Genomic DNA, 21,229 nt, shown 5'->3' on the forward strand with positions numbered 1-21,229 from the left:
TTCTATACGTGGAAGCATTATGCAGTCTTGGTTCTTGTGCCTAAAGTCTTCAAGGTTTAAAAAAAATATGAGTTAAAAGAAAATTAAAAAATTAAAACTATATGTGTATTATTGTTTAATTTTTTAAAAAGTACAAAAGGGTCTGTAATGAAAACCTGCACACCCTCACTTTTTTCCCCCAGAGGCAGTAACTGTTACCAGTTCCTTGGATATCCCACTATAGATACTCTGCATGTTTATGTATATGTCACTAGGATAAATTTTGTCATTGTTATATAGAAGTATCTTAGCAGCATAACCTAAAATAATACTGTTGAAGTTTATGCTCCAGTTTTTATTGTTTATATTCTGAATGTCTTTGCTAACTTGTATTCATTCATTCAACAGTATTGAGTGCTTATTCTATACCAGATGGTGTGGCAAGTCATGGGAATAAAATGATGAACAAGACAGGCATTCCTGCTAGCTGTCAAGGAGGTTACCCTCTATTGGGAGAGGCAGTCATTAAGCAAATCATTATACTAATGACAATAGCAAAGATTCAGTACCTGTTCTGTGCCAAACACTTTATGTGGATTTTTAAATTTATTTCTCAAAACAACCCTATGACATTGATACTAATAATATATTTTTTTTAAAGCATCATTTTTTTTTTTTTAAAGATTTTATTTATTTATTTGAGAGAGAGAGAACGAGAGACAGAGAGCATGAGAGGGAGGAGGGTCAGAGGGAGAAGCAGACTCCCCGCTGAGCAGGGAGCCCGATGCGGGACTCGATCCCGGGACTCCAGGACCATGACCTGAGCCGAAGGCAGTCGCTTAACCAACTGAGCCACCCAGGCGCCCCTAATAATATTTTTATTTCATGAATGCACAAAAAGATGAAATTATTTGGTCAAGATCGCACACAACTAGTAAGTGATAGAGCCAGGTTTCAAACACAAGCAGTCTGGCTATAGAGATCTTGGCTGTCTTCCTTTATCCTAATGCAGTGGTTTTTAATGAGTTTGAGATCATCCCCTAAGGAAGTTTGGAAATTTGTGGGGGTGTTTTTTGGTTTCAGAATCATTGAGAGGATGACTTTGACTTTAGTGGATGGAGATCAGGGATGTTGGACATCCTGCAATGTAAAGGACATCCCTAACCTATACGGTAAAAATTGTTACACATTTTGCATCACTTTCAAATGTTCCAGAAGATGTTCATGTATGTGAAAAATCTGTTTATGATCGTATGGCCTAGAACCAATTTGTTTTACACAGAAACTCTATTTTGTTTTGTTTTGTTTTTACATACAGCATAGTTACTGTATAAATCAAGTGATTGTGCTTTCTTTATTTTAGAAAGTTTACAAAGAGTTGGCCCCTATTTTGGAAAATCATATCATAGACAGCAGTGCTATTCCTGGTATTTTTATCAACAACATAACATGTCTACATCAGTCTGTATTTGTATTTGTTACCTTCATAGTCTTACATCATCTAATCTAGTCATGTCCAAGCATTTGCATGTTGAAATGCATATTTTTTATGAGAAATTACTTTTTTGTTATAGTTAGCACGTTATATTAATATTTTAGATTTTACTTGTGTAAGTTACAGTACATTATATTGCACATTATATTGATATTTTAAATTTTACTTGTGTAAGTTACAGTAGCTCTGAATGTCGTTTCCTTTTTTTTTTTTTTAAAGATTTTTATTTGAGAGAGAACATGTGCGTACGTGATCCCAGGGTCTTGGGATCGAGTCCCACATTGGGCTTCCTGTTCAGGGGGAAATCTACTTCTCCCACTCCCTCTCCTCCTACCGCCCTGAATTTCATTTCATTAAGGATAGGAGATATTAGGGGCACCTGGGTGGCTCAGTCGTTTAGCATCTGCCTTCGGCTCAGGTCATGATCCCAGGGTCCTGGGATCAAGCCCCACATGGGGCTCCCTGCTCAGTGGGAGGCCTGCTTCTCCCTCTCCCACTTCCCCTGCTGTGTTCCTTCTCTCGCTGTGTCTCTCTCTGTCAAATAAATAAATAAAATCTTTAAAAAAAAAGGATAGGCGATATTACAAAATATTTATGATTAAGAAAAGGTATAAATATCTTGAAAGAAAAATTGTGTGGTGACAGTTGGGGAAGCTCGTTGATGAGCACACTGGGGAGTGTTATATTAATCCCTCACATTTATGTAAGAATGAAAATTCCCATCATGTTTTAGAAAAAAAAAGGGTATTGGGTCTGATATGGTTGAGAACTGCTGCTCTACTCCCTGTCTCAGAAATAGTCACAGTTGTGACAAGTGGTATGAAGAAAGTACAGGATTTTAGGAAAGAAGTGTATATGAGGGAATATGGCCTAATCTGAGAGATCAGGGAGCACTTCCCCAGGCAGCTGACATTTGGACTGAGATTTGAAGGATGAGTAGTTAACAAGATGGAAAAGAATAAAAGCATTCCAGGGAGAGGGACCAACATATGAAAAAGGGAGGGAACATGGTAGATGGGAAGAACTGGAAATACCATTTTGTCTGGTGTACAGAGATCTAGGGGAAAAATAGCTCAAACCTAGTACTTATTAGCAAGGGTCATATCAAGTGGGCTTTTTAAAATATTTTGGTTTTTATCTTAAATAATTGGACGTAATGAAGGGCTTTTAAAAGTCAGGGGCTGAGGCATTAAACATGAGTGTATGGGCTTGGCTTTTTCAGTGTATGGTTGAGGGAATCATAGAAGTGTATGTTTAGGTGAAAGTGAAATTGAAGTAGACCAGAATGCTGAGTCATTTCATGAAAGACAACTGCCATTTAAGAGTCACTGCAGACCCTAGCCAACTTTGTCACTAAACCTAGGGCCTCCTACTCCATCACAGGATTGAGAGGTAAGTCTTTTTTGAACAGCCCCACCTGCTTGAACATTGCCTGGAGCCATTTAGTCAGTCTGAGGGCTTTTAAAAGTGCAAGCATGGGAATCCAGTTCTGGTCATGGCTTAGTAAGCTCCTACTGGTAGACCCTCCTGTGAATAACAGCTATTTAGACATAGTACATAATACAAGTAATATCACTGGGGAGTTACCCAAAGCAAGCAGATTCTGGAAGGGAATTAACATTTGAGGAACAGAACGACATGGGCATGATTTCCCATTTTCACGGCCCCAATCTGTACCAGGTAGGATGGTTAAAATTCTGAAATAAACTGCAGTGTTTTGGTTCCTGAAGAAACAAAAGTTAAGGCTCAAGGCAGACACAGCTGTTGGGAAGTGAGAGGAGAATCCTGGAACATAGAGAAGCATCAAACTCTGTGAATGAATTCTACCCAAATCTTGGCAGACTGTTGAACTATGCATGTATAGAGCAGACTCCAAGAAGATCAACTAAGGATAAAAGGACTAAATTGAGATTTCATCTACCTAAGACACAGAGTTTGCAGTTTGAGTCAACCAATTTAAGTACCTACTAAAACAAAAATAAAAACACTCTTCAGAGGAATATAAAGGAATCCAGGGCCTCCACAACATAACATTTACAACATGCAGCATATATTCTAAAATTACTTACATACAAAGGATCAGAGAAATGTAACCTCAAGTTAAAAGACAATCTACAGAGACTAACTTTAAAATACATAAATGTTGGAATTAGCAGGAAAGGATTTGAAACTTTTGTAACTGTTATAAAAGGAAAGCGATGTATAGGAAAATATGTTCACAAAGAATGAGTATTAAGTAACCAAATGGATATTCCAAAGTTGAAAAATATGATACTGGAAATAAAGTGGATGGGCTAAAAGCAGAATAGAGATGACTGAGGAAAGAATCCATGAAATTAAAGATCAGTAGAAATTATTCAGGGAAAGGAGCAGCATATCCTCAAGGACCTGGGGGCAATATCAAAAAATCCAACATATGTAATTAAAGTCCCAGAAGAAGAGGTAGAGGTGAAAGAATGGGAAAGAAAAAATATTTGCAAATATAATGGCTGAAAATCTCCCAAATTTAGGGGCGCCTGGGTGGCTCAGTTGGTTAGGCGACGGCCTTCGGCTCAGGTCATGATCCTGGAGTCCCGGGATCGAGTTCCGCATCGGGCTCCCTGCTCAGCGGGGGGTCTGCTTCTCCCTCTGACCCGCTTCCCTCTCATGCTCTCTGTCTCTCATTCTCTCTCTCAAATAAATAAATAAAATCTTAAAAAAAAAAAAAACTCCCAAATTTAGTGAAAGGCATAAATTGACAGATTCAATAAGCTCAGCAAATCCCAGTAAGGATAAAGACAAAATCATGCAAACCACAGGTTTAAAAATGAAGAAAACCCTAACTGAGTACTTCATAATCAAACTGTTGAAAGCCAAAAATCAAAGGAAAAATCCAGAAAACAGCAGAAGCCATGTTGCATACAGAAGGGTAATCATAAAGGCTAGAGAGAATAGAAAATGATTAAAATGCTGAAAGAAAAATTTGACAATCCAGAATTCCAGATTCAGTAGTATAGCCTTCAAGAATGAAAGTGAAATAAAAATATTGTCAGATAAAAGAAAACCAAGAGAATTCATAACTAGCAGGTTTGCACTATAAGAAATGCTAAAGTTCTTCAGTCTGAAGGGAAATGATACCTGGTGGAAACTTGAATCTTCATAAGGAAATGAAGAACATCAGAAATGGTAAATATATGGATAGTTATAAATCTCTCACTTTTTTCTTAAAACAACATATAACTGTTGAAATAATTTTTAAAAAGCATCTTGTGGCGATCACATAATGTAGATACGAAACCTATACGATAAAGCATGGAATGGGAGGTGGGGGTATATGGACCTATATGGGAACAAGGTTTGTATATATTATGTGAAATGGCAAATTATTAACATTGAGTAAAGTGTAAAATGAGAAGGATGTATTTTGTAACTCTTAGAGTACTCACTACGGAAAAAATGTGAAGAAGTGTTGCTTAAAAGCTAGTAGAAAAATTAAAGTGAATAATCCAAAAGAGGTTAGAGGTACAGCCGAACAGAAATAATGGTAGACCTAATCCAACCATATCAATAATTTCATTTAGTTTAATGGAATAGATACTCTGATTCAATGCATACAGACAGATTGGCTAAAAGTAAATGCATGGAAAAAAATACACCTTTTAATGAGTAAGCATAAGAAGGCTGGAGTGGCTATATTCATATCAGATAAAGTAGAGTTCAAGATAGTGTGTTGCTAGAGTTAAGGGGGTCATTTCATAATGATAAAGAGGTCAATTCATGACATAATCATAAACATGTATGTGCCTAATACAGAGGTTCAAATTACATCAAACAAAAATGGATAAAATTTAAAAAAGAAATAGACAACAATCATGGCGATTTTAACACTCTTCTCAACAACTGATAGACAACTAAACTAACAAAAAGTCAGTATAGAGCTCCACCCAACTACTACAGAATATACTTCTTTCCCCAAGTGTACTTACAGACCAGATGCTGAGCTTTGAATCAAGTCTCAATAAATTTGAAAGGATTGAAATAATACAGAATATGTTCTCTGACCATGATGGGATTAAAGTAGAAATCAAGATGTCTAAAATAACCCACACAGGGGCGCCTGGGTGGCTCAGTCGTTAAGTGTCTGCCTTCGGCTCAGGTCATGATCCCAGCGTCCTGGGATCAAGCCCCGCATAGGGCTCCCTGCTCAGCGGGAAGCCTGCTTCTCCCTCTCCCACTCACCCTGCTTGTGTTCCCTTTCTCTGTGTCTCTGTCAAATAAATAAAATCTTAAAAAAAAAAAATAACCCACACATATTCTAAACCTTTGTGTGAATGAAGACATCACAAGAGAGAAAGTAATTTGAACTGGATGATGAAAATAGAGCATCAAAATTTGTGGGATAATGGTCGTAGCCAAGAGGAGCCTGCGGAGACATCACAACCAAATGTAATGTGGTATCCTGGTTGAGATCCTGGAAGAGAAAAAGGATACTAGGTAAAAAGTGAGGAAATAAAATAATGGATTTAAATGAATAATGTATCAATATCAGTTTTTTAATTATGACAAACTCTCATACTGATGCAAGTTGTAAATAATATGGGAAACTGGGAGTGGGGTATATGGTACTTTACTATTTCTGCAATTTCTCTCTAAGTCTAAAACTATTCTAGAATAAATAGTTTATTAAAAAGTGCTTTAAGGGGCACCTGGGTGGCTCAGATGGTTAAGCATCTGCCTTCTTCTCGGGTGGTGATCTCCAGGTCCTGGGATCGAGCCCCGCATTGGGCTCCCTGCTCAGCAGGGAGTCTGCTTCTGCCTCTACCCCTGCTTGTGTGCTCTCTGTCTCTCTTTCTCTCTCTCAAATGAATAAATAAAATCTTTAACAAAAAAAGTGCTTTAAAAATTTGTAGGATGCAGTTAATGGAGTGTGTAGAGGGAAGTTTATAACTTTAGGCACCTATTTTAGAAAAGAAAGGTCTAAAGACAATGGCCTAAAGTTCTACCTTATGAAGCTAGTAGAGAGCAAGATACTTCTAAAGTATATAGAAGGAAAGAAATAAGACAACAGAAGCAATCAGTGAAATAGGAAAAGACAGACAATACACAAAATTACAAAGTCAGAAGTTGGTTCTTTGAAAAGATCAATAATGTTGTTAAATCCATAAATACACTGATAAAAACAACACAAATTACTAGTATCAGGAATGAAAGGGATTTACCACTACAGATCCTGTAGAACAATAAGAGGATATTATAGGCAACCTTATGCCAAAAAATTTCACAACATAACTGGACAGTTTCTTGAAAATATCTATATACTAAAGCTGTCACAAGTTGAGATAAGATCTGAAGATGCTTATATTAAAGAAATGGAATAATGATTGAAAAAAACTTCCCATAATGAAAACTCAGGGCCATAATGGTTTCATTGATGAATTCTATCAAGTATTTAAAGAAGAAATAACATCAATCTTACATAAAATTACAGAAAATAGACAAAGGGGAATCACTTCCAAACTCATTTCACTAGGCCAGCATAACCCCAGTAACTAAAACCTGATAAAGACGTTACAGATTTAAAAGAAAATTACAAAAGTGTGCCTTATGAACATAGACCCTAAATAATTCTGGGCAAACTATTAACAAGCCATAATACATTATGGTGAAGTGATTAAGGATAGATGGGAAGGTATCTATCTGATAAAACAAATATGGTAAATTGTTAATGGTAGAATCTAGGTGGTAGATACAGGGATATATGGGAAACTGGGTGTAGGATATTCACTGGGATTCTTCCAGCATTTTTGTGCTTGAAGTTTTCTAAAATACAATATAGGGAGAAAAGGGAATATTATGAACAGATTTGTATTTTAAAGAGATTTCTCCTGCTGCTGTGTAAGGATTAGGAAAGTAGAGGATTGGGGCGCCTGGGTGGCTCAGTTGGTTAAGCGACTGCCTTCGGCTCAGGTCATGATCTCAGGGTCCTGGGATCGAGCCCTGCATCGGGCTCCCTGCTCAGCGGGGGGTCTGCTTCTCCCTCTCCCACTCCCCCTGCTTGTGTTCCCTCTCTCGCTGTCTCTCTCTCTGTCAAATAAATAAATAAAATCTTTAAAAATAAATAAATAAATAAATATTTTAAAAAAAAAAAAAAAAAGGAAAGTAGAGGATTACCTGAGAATAGTTTGAGAGAGGATGCTGAGACCATTTAGGAGGATATATGACTGTTCATTTTAGGCTGGCAATTTTAAGGTAGATTTGAGCCCTGGGAAAATTTCCAAGCTGTTGGAATGCTGAACTTTTGAATAGTACCAAATTTTGTCTAAGCGTAATTTTTTTTTACTACCTACTTGCTGAGAAGTTTGGATATATCACTGCCACATGCACAGTATGCATCAGAGCTTTAATTTTTTGATTTCTAATTTTTTTTAAAGATTGATTTATTTGAGGGGCGTCTGTGTGGCTCAGTCGGTTAAGCGTCTGCCTTCAGCTCAGGTAATGATCTTGGGGTCCCGGGATCGAGCCCTACATCGGGCTCCCTGCTCGGTGGGGAGTCTGCTTCTCCCTCTGCCTCTGCTGCTCCCCCTGCTTATGCTCTCTCTCTCTGTCAAATAAAAAAAATAAAATTAAAAAAAATTTATTTGAGAGAGAGAGCATGCGCCTGATGGCTCGATCCCACAACCCATGAGGTCAGGACCTGAGCTGAAGCCAAGGGTCAGACACAACCAGCTGAGCCAGCCCGGCGCCCCAACGTGAGCTTTTAGTGAGCATTAGACTTTTGACATTTACAGAGCGATATTGAGCATTTTTGCAAATTCTAAAATTTGCAATTCCACTACTTTAGTGGCACATAAATTCCTCCCTAAAATCTGATAAAATATATGGTGACTTTTTCAGAGACTTATTTTTTTCTTTTTTTGGTGGGCAACAAAGCAAGATTTATTGAGCCACAGCAGAGTGATAGTACAAAGCTCCCAAGGAGGGGACCCAAAGGGGTTGCCCTCAGAGACTTAAGTATACTTTTTTTTTTAAAGTGTACTTTTTTAAGTATAGGACAGAGGCATTTAGAAAGCTATTAATATTAACATCAACTGCTAGAGTAAATGCTTTATTGTATTACACCAGGACTGTAGTCAATGAACTTAAAAGATTATATAAAAGGAAGAAATAATGAAGACGATTGCTATTGTAGTCCTACTTATATAAAGTGGTTGAAGATTATTGAATGTATTGTTAGCAACAAGATGCATGGAGAACAGCAAAGCTTTTGGGGGAGATGTTGGGCGGTTAGCTAGACTCACTCATTAGCTTGCAGTGATTGTAATTCAGTGATTTTTATTTTTTTAAAGATTTATTTATTTATTTTAGAGAGCGTGTGAGTAAGCCTGGGGGAAGAGGGGCAGAGGGAGAGGGAGACAATCCCAAGCAGACTCCCTGCTGAACACGGAGCCCTACATGGGGCTCGATCCCACAACCCTAAGATCATGACCCAAGCTGAAACCAAGAGCCAGACACCCAACTGACTGAGCCACCCAGGTGTCCCCAGAATTTTATTTATTTTATTTTTTAAAGATTTATTTATTTATTTGACAGAGACAGCGAGAGAGGGAACCCAAGCAGGAGTAGTGGGAGAGGGAGAAGCAGGCTTCCCGCTGAGCAGGTAGCCCGATGCGGGGCTGGATCCCAGGACCCTGGGATCATGACCTGAGCTGAAGGCAGACGCCCAACGACTGAGCCATCCAGGTGCCCCCCCCCCGAATTTTTTTAAAGACATATTTATTCAGCATCATGATCAGACCATTACTTAGCAATCAACCACATGCATGCAAAAAAAAAAATCTACATTAAAACCCTTTGTTGGAATGCTTTACACTTTCCACAGAACAGAAACTAAAATAACCTGTTATACAATTAGTCCTCAGTTTTTTGCCCATACACATGAGCATTGTCTAAAACATGTCTTCTTTGCAGCAGGTGGGCCCTGCCGCCGCTGTGCTTGGCTGAGTTCACAAATCTGTTGTAACCTGTAGCTTCCCTCTCGCTTCTCTGGCTCTGCTCTCCTGCTAAGCTTCGTTTCCTGGCAGTGATTAGAACCTCCTGCCACTGCCGTAGCTCCTGCTGCTGCTGGAACCACCACAGCCACCTTGGTTTCCTGATTTGGCAAAGTACTGGCCTCCACCACCATGGGGGCCAGAGCTTCTGCCTCCAAAATTTCCTCCAAATCCAAAATCTGAGGATTGATTGTTGTAATTGCCAGCATCATCATAACTTCCGCCACCTCCAAAGTTGCTTCTTTCATTACCAAATTTGTTATGGCCATCCCCACTGCCACCATATCCACCACCACCTTGACTGCCACCAAAGCCACCTCGACCACTGAAGTGTCCTCCATGATCAAAGTTGTCATTCCCACCAAAACCACCTTCATAGTTTCCAGAACAGTTCGCTTGCTGAGATAGGGCTCTCCTTAGTTCACAGTCATGGCCATTCACAGCCTGGGTTTTATGAATGACTGTCTTATCTACAGAGTCGTGGTCATCAAATGTTATACAAAAGCAAAGGCTCTCTTTTTGCCACTGCCTCGGTCAGTCATGATTTCAGTCACTTCAGTTTTCTGATACTGTTCAAAATAATCCCTTAGATGATGTTCTTCAGTGTCGTCTTTAACGCCACCAACAAAAATCTTTCTCACAGTTAAGTGGGTACCACGTCTTTGAGAATTTTCTCTTGGGACAGCCTTCTTTGGTTCCACAACTCTTCCATCCACGTTGTGTGGCCTTGTATTCATGGCTGCATCCATCTTCACAGTGGCATTGTGACAAAGCCAAAGCTTCTGGAGCACTTGGTGTTTGGATCTGTCATTACCACACAGTCCGTAAGCATTCCCCATTGCTCAAAATGGCTTCTCAGACTCTCATTGGTTGTTTCAAATCTCAAACCTCTGATGAAGAGCTTCTGCAGCTGTTCAGGCTTTTTAGGAGACTCTGACTTAGACATGACAGTGGTGGGAGGGGAGACTGAGTGGGCAGAAAGGCATAATGAACGTATCTCCATGTCACAGAATTTTAAATTTCGTGTCACAGAATTTTAAATTTTAATATCTTTATAAGATATATTGAGTACAGGAATAAAAATTTTTAAAATTGTTAAATACATGCAACAAGCTACCAAGTTATACTTTTAAAAAAGTGTTTGTACAAGCTATCTTTGGGCTTAAAATTTAGTCTGTTATATGATGATGACATTTGCTAATATGTTATTGTCTTGTTAGGGTTGGTGTTATCCGAGTTTCTTTCTCAGTCACTTCCCTGTAAGATGTAATGCTTGCCAAGTTCCAGAATTGAGTAAAAAATTGGAACCTGGTGGTAGTTCTGATTCTGAATTAAGGGATCAGTGGGCCACCCTGTCCATTTCCTTGCCTGGTAATGGACAGTGTGAACAGCTTCATTTTGGGGGGCACAACTTTGAATGCCTTTTTCTGGTCACAGCCTTGTTAGCCCTGTGCTTATTTAAAAAGAGTGGTTGGTACATGAACTCTTGGTAAGTGTGTTAGGGCTGATAATATAAAAAGTAGGAATGCTAGTGAGTAAAATCCTGATAAGCTTATCCTCAGTCAACGATATTGGATGCAGAAACCACCAGTCACTTGCCGTGGGAAACAGGAGCCAGCTAGAACTTAGAACTAGCAAATACAACAGCTACCCAGAATAAGCCTTTGAAAGTTGTGGTTATAGGTTGATGTGACCAAAAATACTTTCTGACCTCTGTTACCAGCTTATTCCTTCCTTAGCTAGGAGACTTGAAACTTTCTCGGGAGGCCCACTGAGCAAAGTGAGGACCTCCCAGAAGTGCCAGTCATATCTTTGCTCCATAACCTTCTGGGCAACCTAGGGGTAGTGGCAAAGATTTGTTCTGTCACTGAGTACGGTCTCTCTCTTGCCCTGTCTTGCTCATCAGAAATCTATTAGTTTTTTGGTCAGGGTTGAGGTGGAAGCACAGAAAGTTTTTTTTGGTCAGGGTTGAGGTGGAGGCACAGAAAGTTAACCTGTGAGATTCAGAGAAGGGATTCTAATCTGAGTACCACTCCCCCAACCTCAACCCAATAATTAAACTTTTTTTCTTTAAAGTTTTTATTTATTTGGGGCGCCTGGGTGGCTCAGTCGTTAGGCGTCTGCCTTCGGCTCAGGTCATGATCCCAGGGTCCTGGGATCGAGCCCCGCATCGGGCTCCCTGCTCCGCGGGAAGCCTGCTTCTCCCTCTCCCACTCCCCCTGCTTGTGTTCCTCTCTCACTGTGTCTCTCTCTGTCAAATAAATAAAATCTTTAAAAAATAAAAAAATAAAAAAATAAAGTTTTTATTTATTTAAGTAATCTCTACACCCAGCGTGAGGCTCGAATCGATGACCCCAAGATCAAGAGTCGCATGCTCCTCTGACTGAGCCAGCCAGCTTTTTTTCTTCACAGTTTATCATTGTCCTGTAGAGTCTGAGTTGACTTTAATTAAGTCTGAGTTCAAATATCTTAAGTATTACTGGGTTTACTGTAATGAATCTTAGGAGATTTATAAAAAGACAGATCCCTTCCTTATGGTAAGGTCAGGGAGATAGACATAACCTACCATCAGATAGCCTGCACTTACATTGCTGGGTGTTTGAATAGTAAGATGAGATAATGTGACAATGTTTCAAATAAAGTTCTATGACACTAAACAGTGTGTTTTCCAGCCTTGAGTTACATAATAAATATTTGGAGAAATATTATAACATTGATATTTGAGATGGGATACAGTATTATGAGATAGTGGTTACTTGGAAATGTGTTTTTCTGACCTATTTAAGTCACTTTTGAATGACGACCCTTGCATAGGGATGGTGAGAGCATAGTAAAGTACAAAATGGAGTCTCTGGAGATTACAGTGCAATAATTCTACTCTGTCTTCACAACTGTAATTCTTTTTACTAATCAGCTATGTGGATGATTCTGAGGTACTGCTTGAGTGTAGAACTTCTTTATTGGGGACGGGAGTCAAGGCAGGAATCTTTAATGAGTGGAGCAGTTGGGTGAAGGAAGAATAGATGTAAGGTCTTGAAGGCTTATCACATTGAAGAATAGACAGCAAAAATGAAAAATAGAGATCTATTAGGACTCGACTAAATACAAGAATTTGAAGGAAAATAATTAATAATAGGGTTTTTGCCCACAGACATGGTAATTGTATTGACAGAACAGTAAATAGCATGTTGAGAAAAGGTATTTATTATAGTATTTTTAAGGTTATTATGACTAAAAAATATCAGATATTTCTCATAGTTGTTTGGAGAAAATTGAAAGATTTCATAGTGGGTATTTTTAAGTGATAATGGGAGGAAAATGCAAGGTGGTTAAAGTAAGAACAGCAGTAGTTGAATTGTTTATTTACACTTACTTGATTTGTATAATGTAACCTCTCAAACACTTCTAGATTGCAAAGTTGGATGGTTTCTATTTCCTTGACTTCTAATAATTGTTAAGACCTTTATTTTATTATTTTTTTAAGAGAGTGAATGGGAGAGGGAGAGAGCACATGAGCGAGCGAGCGGGGCAGGAGCGGGGGAGACGGAGAGAGAGAATCCCAAGCAAGCTCCACCCTCAGCCTGGAGCCCAACACGGGGCTCCATCTGAAGACCCTGAGATCATGATCTAAGCTGAAATCAACAGTCGGATGCTTAACCTACTGAGTCACCCAGGCGCCCCCTTGTTAAGTAAGACCTTTAAGGAGAACAGTGGTTGCCATCTAGAAAGCTGTGAGCTAATGTATTTCAGAAAGCTTAATGGAAATCATATATTAACCCAGATTAAGGATGTAGAAATTAAAATGCCTTTGTCTTTGGCTGGAATCCTATCAACTTAGTGCTTAAATACTAGGTCTTCCTTTTTGATTAAATGCTTTGCTAGCAGTTATACTTTTTGATTTTTTTTACAGAAATGAAAATGAATTTACTTAATTCATGCAGGTTAGAAACACGGAGCTTGTGAAAGGAAAACAAAAAGAGGGAGTCTTTGGTTAAAAGGTTGATAGAGAATATTATTATTATATGACTATTTATTAGGAGTTGATGCCTTTGGCTTTACTAAATAGAAACACAGTTTGTATTTTAGTGCTCAGTTCTCAGTTGACTGAATATGTGAAAACACCACAGTAGCTGTTGCTTATGCCAGGAAGTCACACTTTTTCATTGACTTTGTTGCTTTTAAGTTTTTTTGATCCTGTTTTGCTTTGATGGTTAATAACTTGAGGAAGTATTAAAAACATTTCTGGACATGGGGGGCCTGGCTAGCTCAGTCTAGTGGAGCATGCGATTCTTGATCTCAGGGTCATGAGTTCAAGCCCCACGTTGGGCATGGAACCTACTTTAAAAAAAACAAAACAAAACCAAGACACATTTCTGCAGCCTTCCTACACCTCCTTCTCTCTGGGCTTGTATTTCGGCCATGACGTTGTGGCTCTGGCACTTCTACAGTTAACTGAGGAGAAGTGCGAGGGTGCCCAGTATCTCCTGAAGATGCAAAATGTGGGCAGCTGTGCCCTCTGACAGGACGTGTAGAAGCTATCCCTAGATGAGGGGGATGAAAGCTTGGACACTATGGGAGATGTTGTGATCCTGGAGAAGAACCTGGACGAGGCCCCTTTTATATGTGCATGCCTTGGGTTTTGCCCATGCAGACCCTAATCTCTGTGACTTCTTGGAGAGCCATTTCCTAGATGAGCAGGTGAAACTCACCTAGAAGATGGGCAACCACCTGACTAATCTCGGCAGGTTGGCTGGCCCCTAGGCTGGGCTGGGCAAGTATCTGTTCCAGAGGCTCACCCTCAAGCATGACTAAGCCTCTAGAGCCCAGTGGCCTCTGAGGGGCCCTTTGGCATCTTCCTGGTGTCAGGGCTTCTGCCTGAGCCTCCCCCTACAGCCACTAGGCAGCTTTTTAACCACCCTGGAGCCCTCTCCTGAGCCATAGACCAAATGGAAACAATAAAGCTTTTTGCAGCCAAAAAAATAAATTAAGCAGGTTAATAGGATAGAAGGAACGGGGAGCAAAAAATACATCATTGTATAGGTCAGGAAAGGCCTCCCTCATCCCTGGTGAAGCAACATTTCAGATACTGATGGAAATGAGTGAGCCATGAGAACATAAAGACATCTTAAGCAAATTACAGGCAGAGAGAATAGGAAATGTAGAAATTCAAAGGTGGGAGAAGCCCTGGGGTGATCAAGGACTAGCAAGGAGGGCAGTGTGACTGGAATGAAGTGACAGAGGCAGTGAGGTGGGGCATGGAGTCCGAGAGCGGGAGAGGAAACAGATTTTGTAGCCCATGGCAAAGGACTGGATGTTGTGTGAGTTGGGAATCTCTTGGAACATTTTGCGCAGAGGAGTTAAATGATCTGCCTTAAATTTTAAAAGAATCTTGTGAGAATCTTTGGCTACTGTTTTGAGAATAGACTATAAGAGGACAAGAGTGGAACTAGGGAGGCAAGTCAGTAGGCTGGTGGCTTGTGAGATGGCAGTTGAGCTCAGTAGTGAGGAGGGGTTGGATTTGGGATGTATTTCAAGGGGGGGACTGACAAGATTTGCTGATGAGGGAAGCTATGGGATGAGAAAGAGGGATCAAGGTTGACTTCCACAGTTTTTGCCCTAGGTACCTGGAAAGCTTGAATTTTCATTTACCAAGATGGGAAGGCTGGGAAGAGCAGGGTGGAGGCAAGGGTGTTGCAAGACTTGGATTTTTAGCTATGTTAAGGTGGATCTAAGAAGACATCCGGGGGAGAAAGGTTACTAAATGTTACTTCCTCATTGCAGGTGTGAAGTTGAGTGCTTCAGATCTGGTCACTATGGTACGAGAACGAAAATGCATATTGTGCCACATTGTGTACAGCTCAAAAAAGGTAATACATAGAAGAGGGAGAATCTGAGGCTTTATGACTGCTCTTTTTGGAATTTGTAGATGGGTAAAAGCTTTTACAGTGTCTTATTTATGCTTCTTTCCTATATCATAGTCTCATTCCACTGGTTTCTTTCTCTTTAGTGCCTCATAAAGCCAGTGTAACTATATTATTAAATCTACCCCAAATTTGAGGATACTCAGAAGTCGACAGTAAATAGTTACTAATTTAGTCAGTAACCAGTTACAGAGAAAAGACCTTAAAATTCAGTTTATTTGAGGTTATACTACTTTCTGATGAGCTAAGGATACAGCATTAGTTGTCCGTACCTGCGTTCTGTTTCTGCCTTGTGAAAAGTGCTGCAGAGCAGAAACGGCATTAACAGTACCCTAGATGTCCACAAGGGGGGGATGTTGCTCAGAGAAAAACATTTTTAAGAACTAAAAGAATTTTACCTGTGTCTTAGGGAAATTGGCTGCAATTTGACTCACTTTTTTGCTTTTTCTTGCATGTATCCTTTGCTTTCAAAGTAGTGCTGCTATCTTAACTACTGAGAAATTTTTTTCTAAGCTTTTAAGATGCTCTGGATTGTCAATGAAAATTCGGAGAACTGGGAAGATTATCTTATCATGAGCTAGGTTAGCCAGGGAGGTTTGAGTGAACCTGGAAAGATGTTTGGGAGTAAGATGGTTTCAGAGAAATAGAAGAGAGAGATTTTAGGTGGGATAACAACATGTACAGAGATACAGAGGTAGAATGGAGTCTAAGGGGGCGCCTGGGTGGCTCAGTCGTTAAGCGCCTGCCTTTGGCTCAGGTCATGATCCCAGCATCCTGGGATGGATCCCAGCATCCTGGGATCGAGCCCCGCATCGGGCTCCCTGCTCGGCGGGAAGCCTGCTTCTCCCTCTTCCACTCCCCCTGCTTGTCTTCCTCTCTCACTGTGTCTCTCTCTGTCAAATAAATAAATAAAATCTTTAAAAAAAAAAAAGAATGGAGTCTAAGAGTTCTAGGAGTCCATGAGAAGGCTTACCTGATTAAGACAGTTTTGTAATGGGGATAGTGGGACTGCAATATAATTTGTAATTTAAATGCAAACAGTTATAAAATGTGTTGAATGCCAGACTGAGGGGTTCAATTATAATCCATCCAGTAGGCTGGGGTGAATTTTTTTTTTTTTCCCCTATTTAGGATTTCTGTTAGTGATGGAAAAATCAGTTGAGATTTTAAATTCATGTTTAATAATATAGCTGCTGCCTTTTACAAAAGTAAAAGAGCTCTTCTAGTTTTAAAAATTTTTGACCAGGGTTTATGCAAATTTATAATAAATAAAAATTCCTTATGGCTCCTTTCAGATTGGGGGGAGATGGGAAATTGAGAAGGTGTGAGAGGGATAGGCAGACACTCAGAGGTGTGGTGTCAGACTTCTCATGGAGTAGCAGCCCTGCCTTGTGATAGCTCATAATTTTGCCGTTTTAAGTCTTTTGGCATTTCTTCTACTCTGGTTTGTTTGTTTGTTTATTTAATAAGAATCACCTAGGATCCTTGTTTTTTTCTTTTTAAAAAATTTTTAACGATTTTATTTATTTGGGAGAGAGAGTGTGAGCAAGAGAGAGAGCACCTGAGCAGGGGCAGAGGGAGAGGGAGAAGCAGACTCCCTGCTGAGCAAGGAGCCTTATGGTGGGCTCGAGCCCAGGACCCCAGGATCATGAGCTGAGCCAATGGCAGATGCTTAACTGACTGAGCCACCAAGGTGCCCCTCTACTCTGGTTTAAACATGTTTTCATCTCCTCATATTTTTCCGTGGATCATAATGAAAAATCAAGAGCTGGGATTACCCACTCCTGCCTTAGGAAATGCCAGTTACAGGTTTTTAAGCAAGGGAATGACATGATTTGAGTGTTAAGGTTAATGTGGTCTAAGGAATTAGTGGAATGGGTTAATTGAAAGAGATAACTCTGATACTGAGTTTTATTTATTTATTTATAAATGTATTTTTTTTTTTACTTTTTTAAAAAGATTTTTATTTATTTATTTGACACAGAAAGAGAGAGAGCACAAGCAGGGGGAGGGGCAGAGGAAGAGGGAGAAGCAGGCTCCCTGCCGAGCGGGGAGCCTGACTCGGGGCTCCATCCCAGGACCCTGGGATCATGACCTGAGCCGAAGGCAGATGCTTAACGACTGAGCCACCCAGGCGCCCCTGATACTGAGTTTTAAATCGATTATCAACAACTTACGTTGAAGCAGTGCTTTCCTCTAGTCTCCCAAGCTAGTGTAACCCTGATTTCTCCAAATATACTGTGGAGAAGAAAAAGACTCTGTAAGTGTGGGAAAAAGCTGTGTACTACATCCCTGAGCATTCTGATGTTCACTAATTTATTTTTTTATTTTAATTTTATTTTTTAAAAGATTTTTCATTTATTTGAGAGAGAGAGGGAGCACGAACCGGGGCGGGGGGCGGGGGAGAGGGAGAAGCAGGCTCCCTGTTGGATGTTCATTAATTTATTAAAAGACTGAGAAACCCTGGAGTTAAAAACACTAAAAAAAAAAATTCTGTTGTATTACTCACTGTTTTATAAATTTGTTCAACTGCCAAATCTTTAAAAAAAAAAAAATTTCCTTTTTCCCCCTTCTTTAAAAAACATAATACTGATTAATATTATAAGAACTAAAAAGAAGCTTGGTAACTGAGCATTTGGGGCTATTTAATCCTACTACCCATGGATCTTTCCTAGTTATTTTGAAAGCTCAGGTTGTCACGCTATTTGCATTTATTCCTTGGAGCAGGGTGGGAGAGAATTTTGCATGTAAATTTAGGAAAAGATTTGTGAAGGGTTTTAGACATCTAGTCAGAAGTCACCCTAAAACAAATTTTGAATGATAACATTTTTATAACTGAAATAGGATACAGAATTGGTTTTTCTATCTGAGAATAACCTATTTCAGTGAATGCTGTTTTGATCAGGAATGGTTTCATTGCAAGAAAAAGAACCAACTTAAATTTAGCTCAAAGAAAGGGGATTTGGCACATGTAAATCTAATATAAGGAAAGATAGAACAAAAGGATACATAGGGATTTGAGCAGGTGTTTATATTATTCATGGATTTTTTCATTCTTGATTATGTCACTAATCTGATTCAGCTTTCAGCTCTGTAAGTGTTCATTCTAGTTAGTGGCCAGTCAATTGTAGGTGGGGCGGGTTGGGGGGGGGGGAGGTCACATGTAAAGCTGTCCCCTCCAAGTGAAGCATTTATAGAGACAGGAAGGAAGTGATGGTCATCTTCAGTAAAATTGTCATTTAAAGGAAGTGTTTGGAATCACAAAGCTGTTTGTCACACTGTAGTAGATAAAGTAAGAATAGGTTATTGGGTTGTTGTATTCTTTTTGACAAATGAATTGTATATAATGAAAAATCTCAATGCACTGGATGGTTACAGTATGACATGGTACATAAAACCTTGGCTTTGGTGTCAGATACGTCAGGGTCTGAGTCCTAGTTTGACCACTTGATTATTATGACTCTGAGAGGGCAAGACTGAATATTTTCACACTTATCCCTTCAATGCCTAGCTCTGTGTTTGGCACTGAACAAGCAATGATAAATACTTGGTGAATAAATGAGTTAGCTTCTGTGTATCCTTGTATCCTTATGAAATTAGTAATATTCCCTCAGCAGTGTTTTGTAGTTCATATGAGGAAATGTTTGAGGCACTTAACACAGGGCACAGTTAATAGTAATACTCAACAATTATAGTAGCCCTTTATTTTATTTTTTTAAGCTTTTTTTTTTTTTTTTTGACAGGAGAGAGAGAGAGAGAGAGCACAAGCAGGGGGAGCGACAGGCAGAGGGAGAGGGAGAAGCAGGCTCCCCGCAGAGCAGGGAGCCCGACGTGGGGCTCGATCCCAGGACCCTGAGATCACGACCTTAGCCGAAGGCAGACGCTTAACTGGCTGAGCCACCCAGGCGCCCCAGTGGCCCTTTATTTTATTTTATACGTGAACAGCCATTCTCTAATTATGGCGTGCTACCTATATATATGCCTGCGTGACAAAGGGGTAGACATTTACAGCTTTTTGAGATGTGCGTGTATGTGCGCATGTTTTTAAGTGGAAACTCTTCCCACAGATTTCATTTTCCTCCCACTAAGGATGGGATGGAGGTACAGGAGGCCCTAGTAGATTTTCAAACATTTCATTAGAACCAAACAAATCAGGGATGGGGTGACTGGGTGATGGACACTGGGGAGGGTATGTGTTCTGGTAAGCGCTGTGAATTGTGCAAGACTGTTGAATCTCAGATCTGTACCTCTGAAACAAATAATACAATATATGTTAAGAAAGAAAAGAAGAAGAAGAAGAATGTAGCAGGAGGGGAAGAATGAAGGGGGGGAAATCGGAGGGGGAGAAGAACCATGAGAGACGATGGACTCTGAAAAACAAACTGAGGGTTCTAGAGGGGAGGGGGGTGGGAGGATGTGTTAGCCTGGTGATGGGTATTGAGGAGGGCACGTTCTGCATGGAGCACTGGGTGTTATGCACAAACAATGAATCATGGAACACTATGTCTAAAACTAATGATGTAATGTATGGGGATTAACATAACAATAAAAAAAATTAAAAAAAAAAAAAAAAGAACCAAACAAATCAATTGGGCGAGAGTGGGCAGTGACGATGAAGGCATGATTGAGCTGTGTTCGAAACAGTTTTAAAAAACTTCTGATCAACCACAGGGAACTTCTGTTATATCCATAACTTCTACCTAGAATTAATATATCTATCATTCAGCAAATGTGGACAACTATATGCCAAGCCCTGGCCAAGACTTGAGTAAGAATTTTAGCTTATTTTTGAGAAACTCTCAGTTGAGTGGGGAAAGTATGGAGAAAAGTAACCTAATAGTTGAGAAGTTAAGTGATTTCAGATTTAAAAAAAAAACCAAAAAAACCGAGTAAATTCTTTGAGATAGAATTTAACCCACATAGTTTATTCTTAAATCTTTTGCCCCCTAAAGACAATATACGTTCTAATATTTTTGGAAAGCCATTTAAATAGGTTTTTCTTAAAAAGTCCTTTATTTAAGAATGAAATAATGTCAAAAACATAGCTAAAGAACTATGAGGAACTGATTTCAATCTTGAATTGAGAAGGGTAACCAGGACAAACACTTAATGACACAAAGAACTTGAACCCCAACTGTTGATTGAATAAAAACAGAGGAATTTCTTTTCCCAAAGCAATCTCCCTTAGTTTAATCTGCTTTCTTTAATTTTGAAGGAGATGGACGAACACATGCGGAGCATGTTGCATCACAGGGAACTTGAGAACCTGAAGGGCAGGTATGGGAACGGCTGTCTTCCATCAACTTGCGACTGTCGGGGGATCTCAGTGCTGAGGGTGCCTCTTAGCTTATTTTATAGTAATCCTTCATAAATGAATATGGTCCTATGACATAGAATGATCTTTTAGAATTATTAACAACTACAGTAGTGTTTTGGCATTCCAAAAGGATAAATCTTTGTGCATCTCCAATATGGAGAATTCACTGCAGCTCTAGGTAGTAGATTGCAACAGAGGTGGGTGAGGATGAGCTAGTTCTCTCATTAGGATGTTTTCTCATTCCTGTATACCAGCCTTGAAACTAAGACATTTCTCTGTTATTGCCTCAGCTGTGTTACAAAAATTATTACATGGCAGAAACCTGTAGTGTTACTGGAAAAGTCTGAGAAGTCCAAAGTCTGCTGAATAGCACTGAGTCTCATTAGTGTAAATAAAATCAGGGCACAAACTTTGAATATCTAAGAATGCTATTTTGTGATGCAAAACTTGAGATATTTAAAGAAAGTAAGTCTAATAAGCACCTTTAAAA

General features: G+C 39.5%; 1 protein-coding gene and 1 pseudogene across 4 annotated transcripts in view; one reads left to right on the plus strand and one right to left on the minus strand.

Moving 5' to 3' along the window:
* The window catches only part of ZNF106 (zinc finger protein 106), a 65,104-nt gene that overhangs the window by 5,023 nt on the left and 38,852 nt on the right, over positions 1-21,229 (plus strand). For all 4 annotated transcript variants that reach the window (XM_036084607.2, XM_078079481.1, XM_078079482.1 and 1 more), the window contains exons 2-3: positions 15,283-15,368; positions 20,638-20,699. In XM_036084607.2, coding sequence (XP_035940500.1) covers positions 15,315-15,368; positions 20,638-20,699 — 116 coding nt within the window. In that variant the 5' untranslated portion in view covers positions 15,283-15,314. The remainder of the gene's footprint in view (positions 1-15,282; positions 15,369-20,637; positions 20,700-21,229) is intronic.
* Positions 9,538-10,447, minus strand: LOC118530897 (heterogeneous nuclear ribonucleoprotein A1 pseudogene; annotated as a pseudogene).

This window comes from Halichoerus grypus, chromosome 8, assembly GCF_964656455.1.
Source record: "Halichoerus grypus chromosome 8, mHalGry1.hap1.1, whole genome shotgun sequence".
NCBI lineage: Eukaryota > Metazoa > Chordata > Mammalia > Carnivora > Phocidae > Halichoerus > Halichoerus grypus.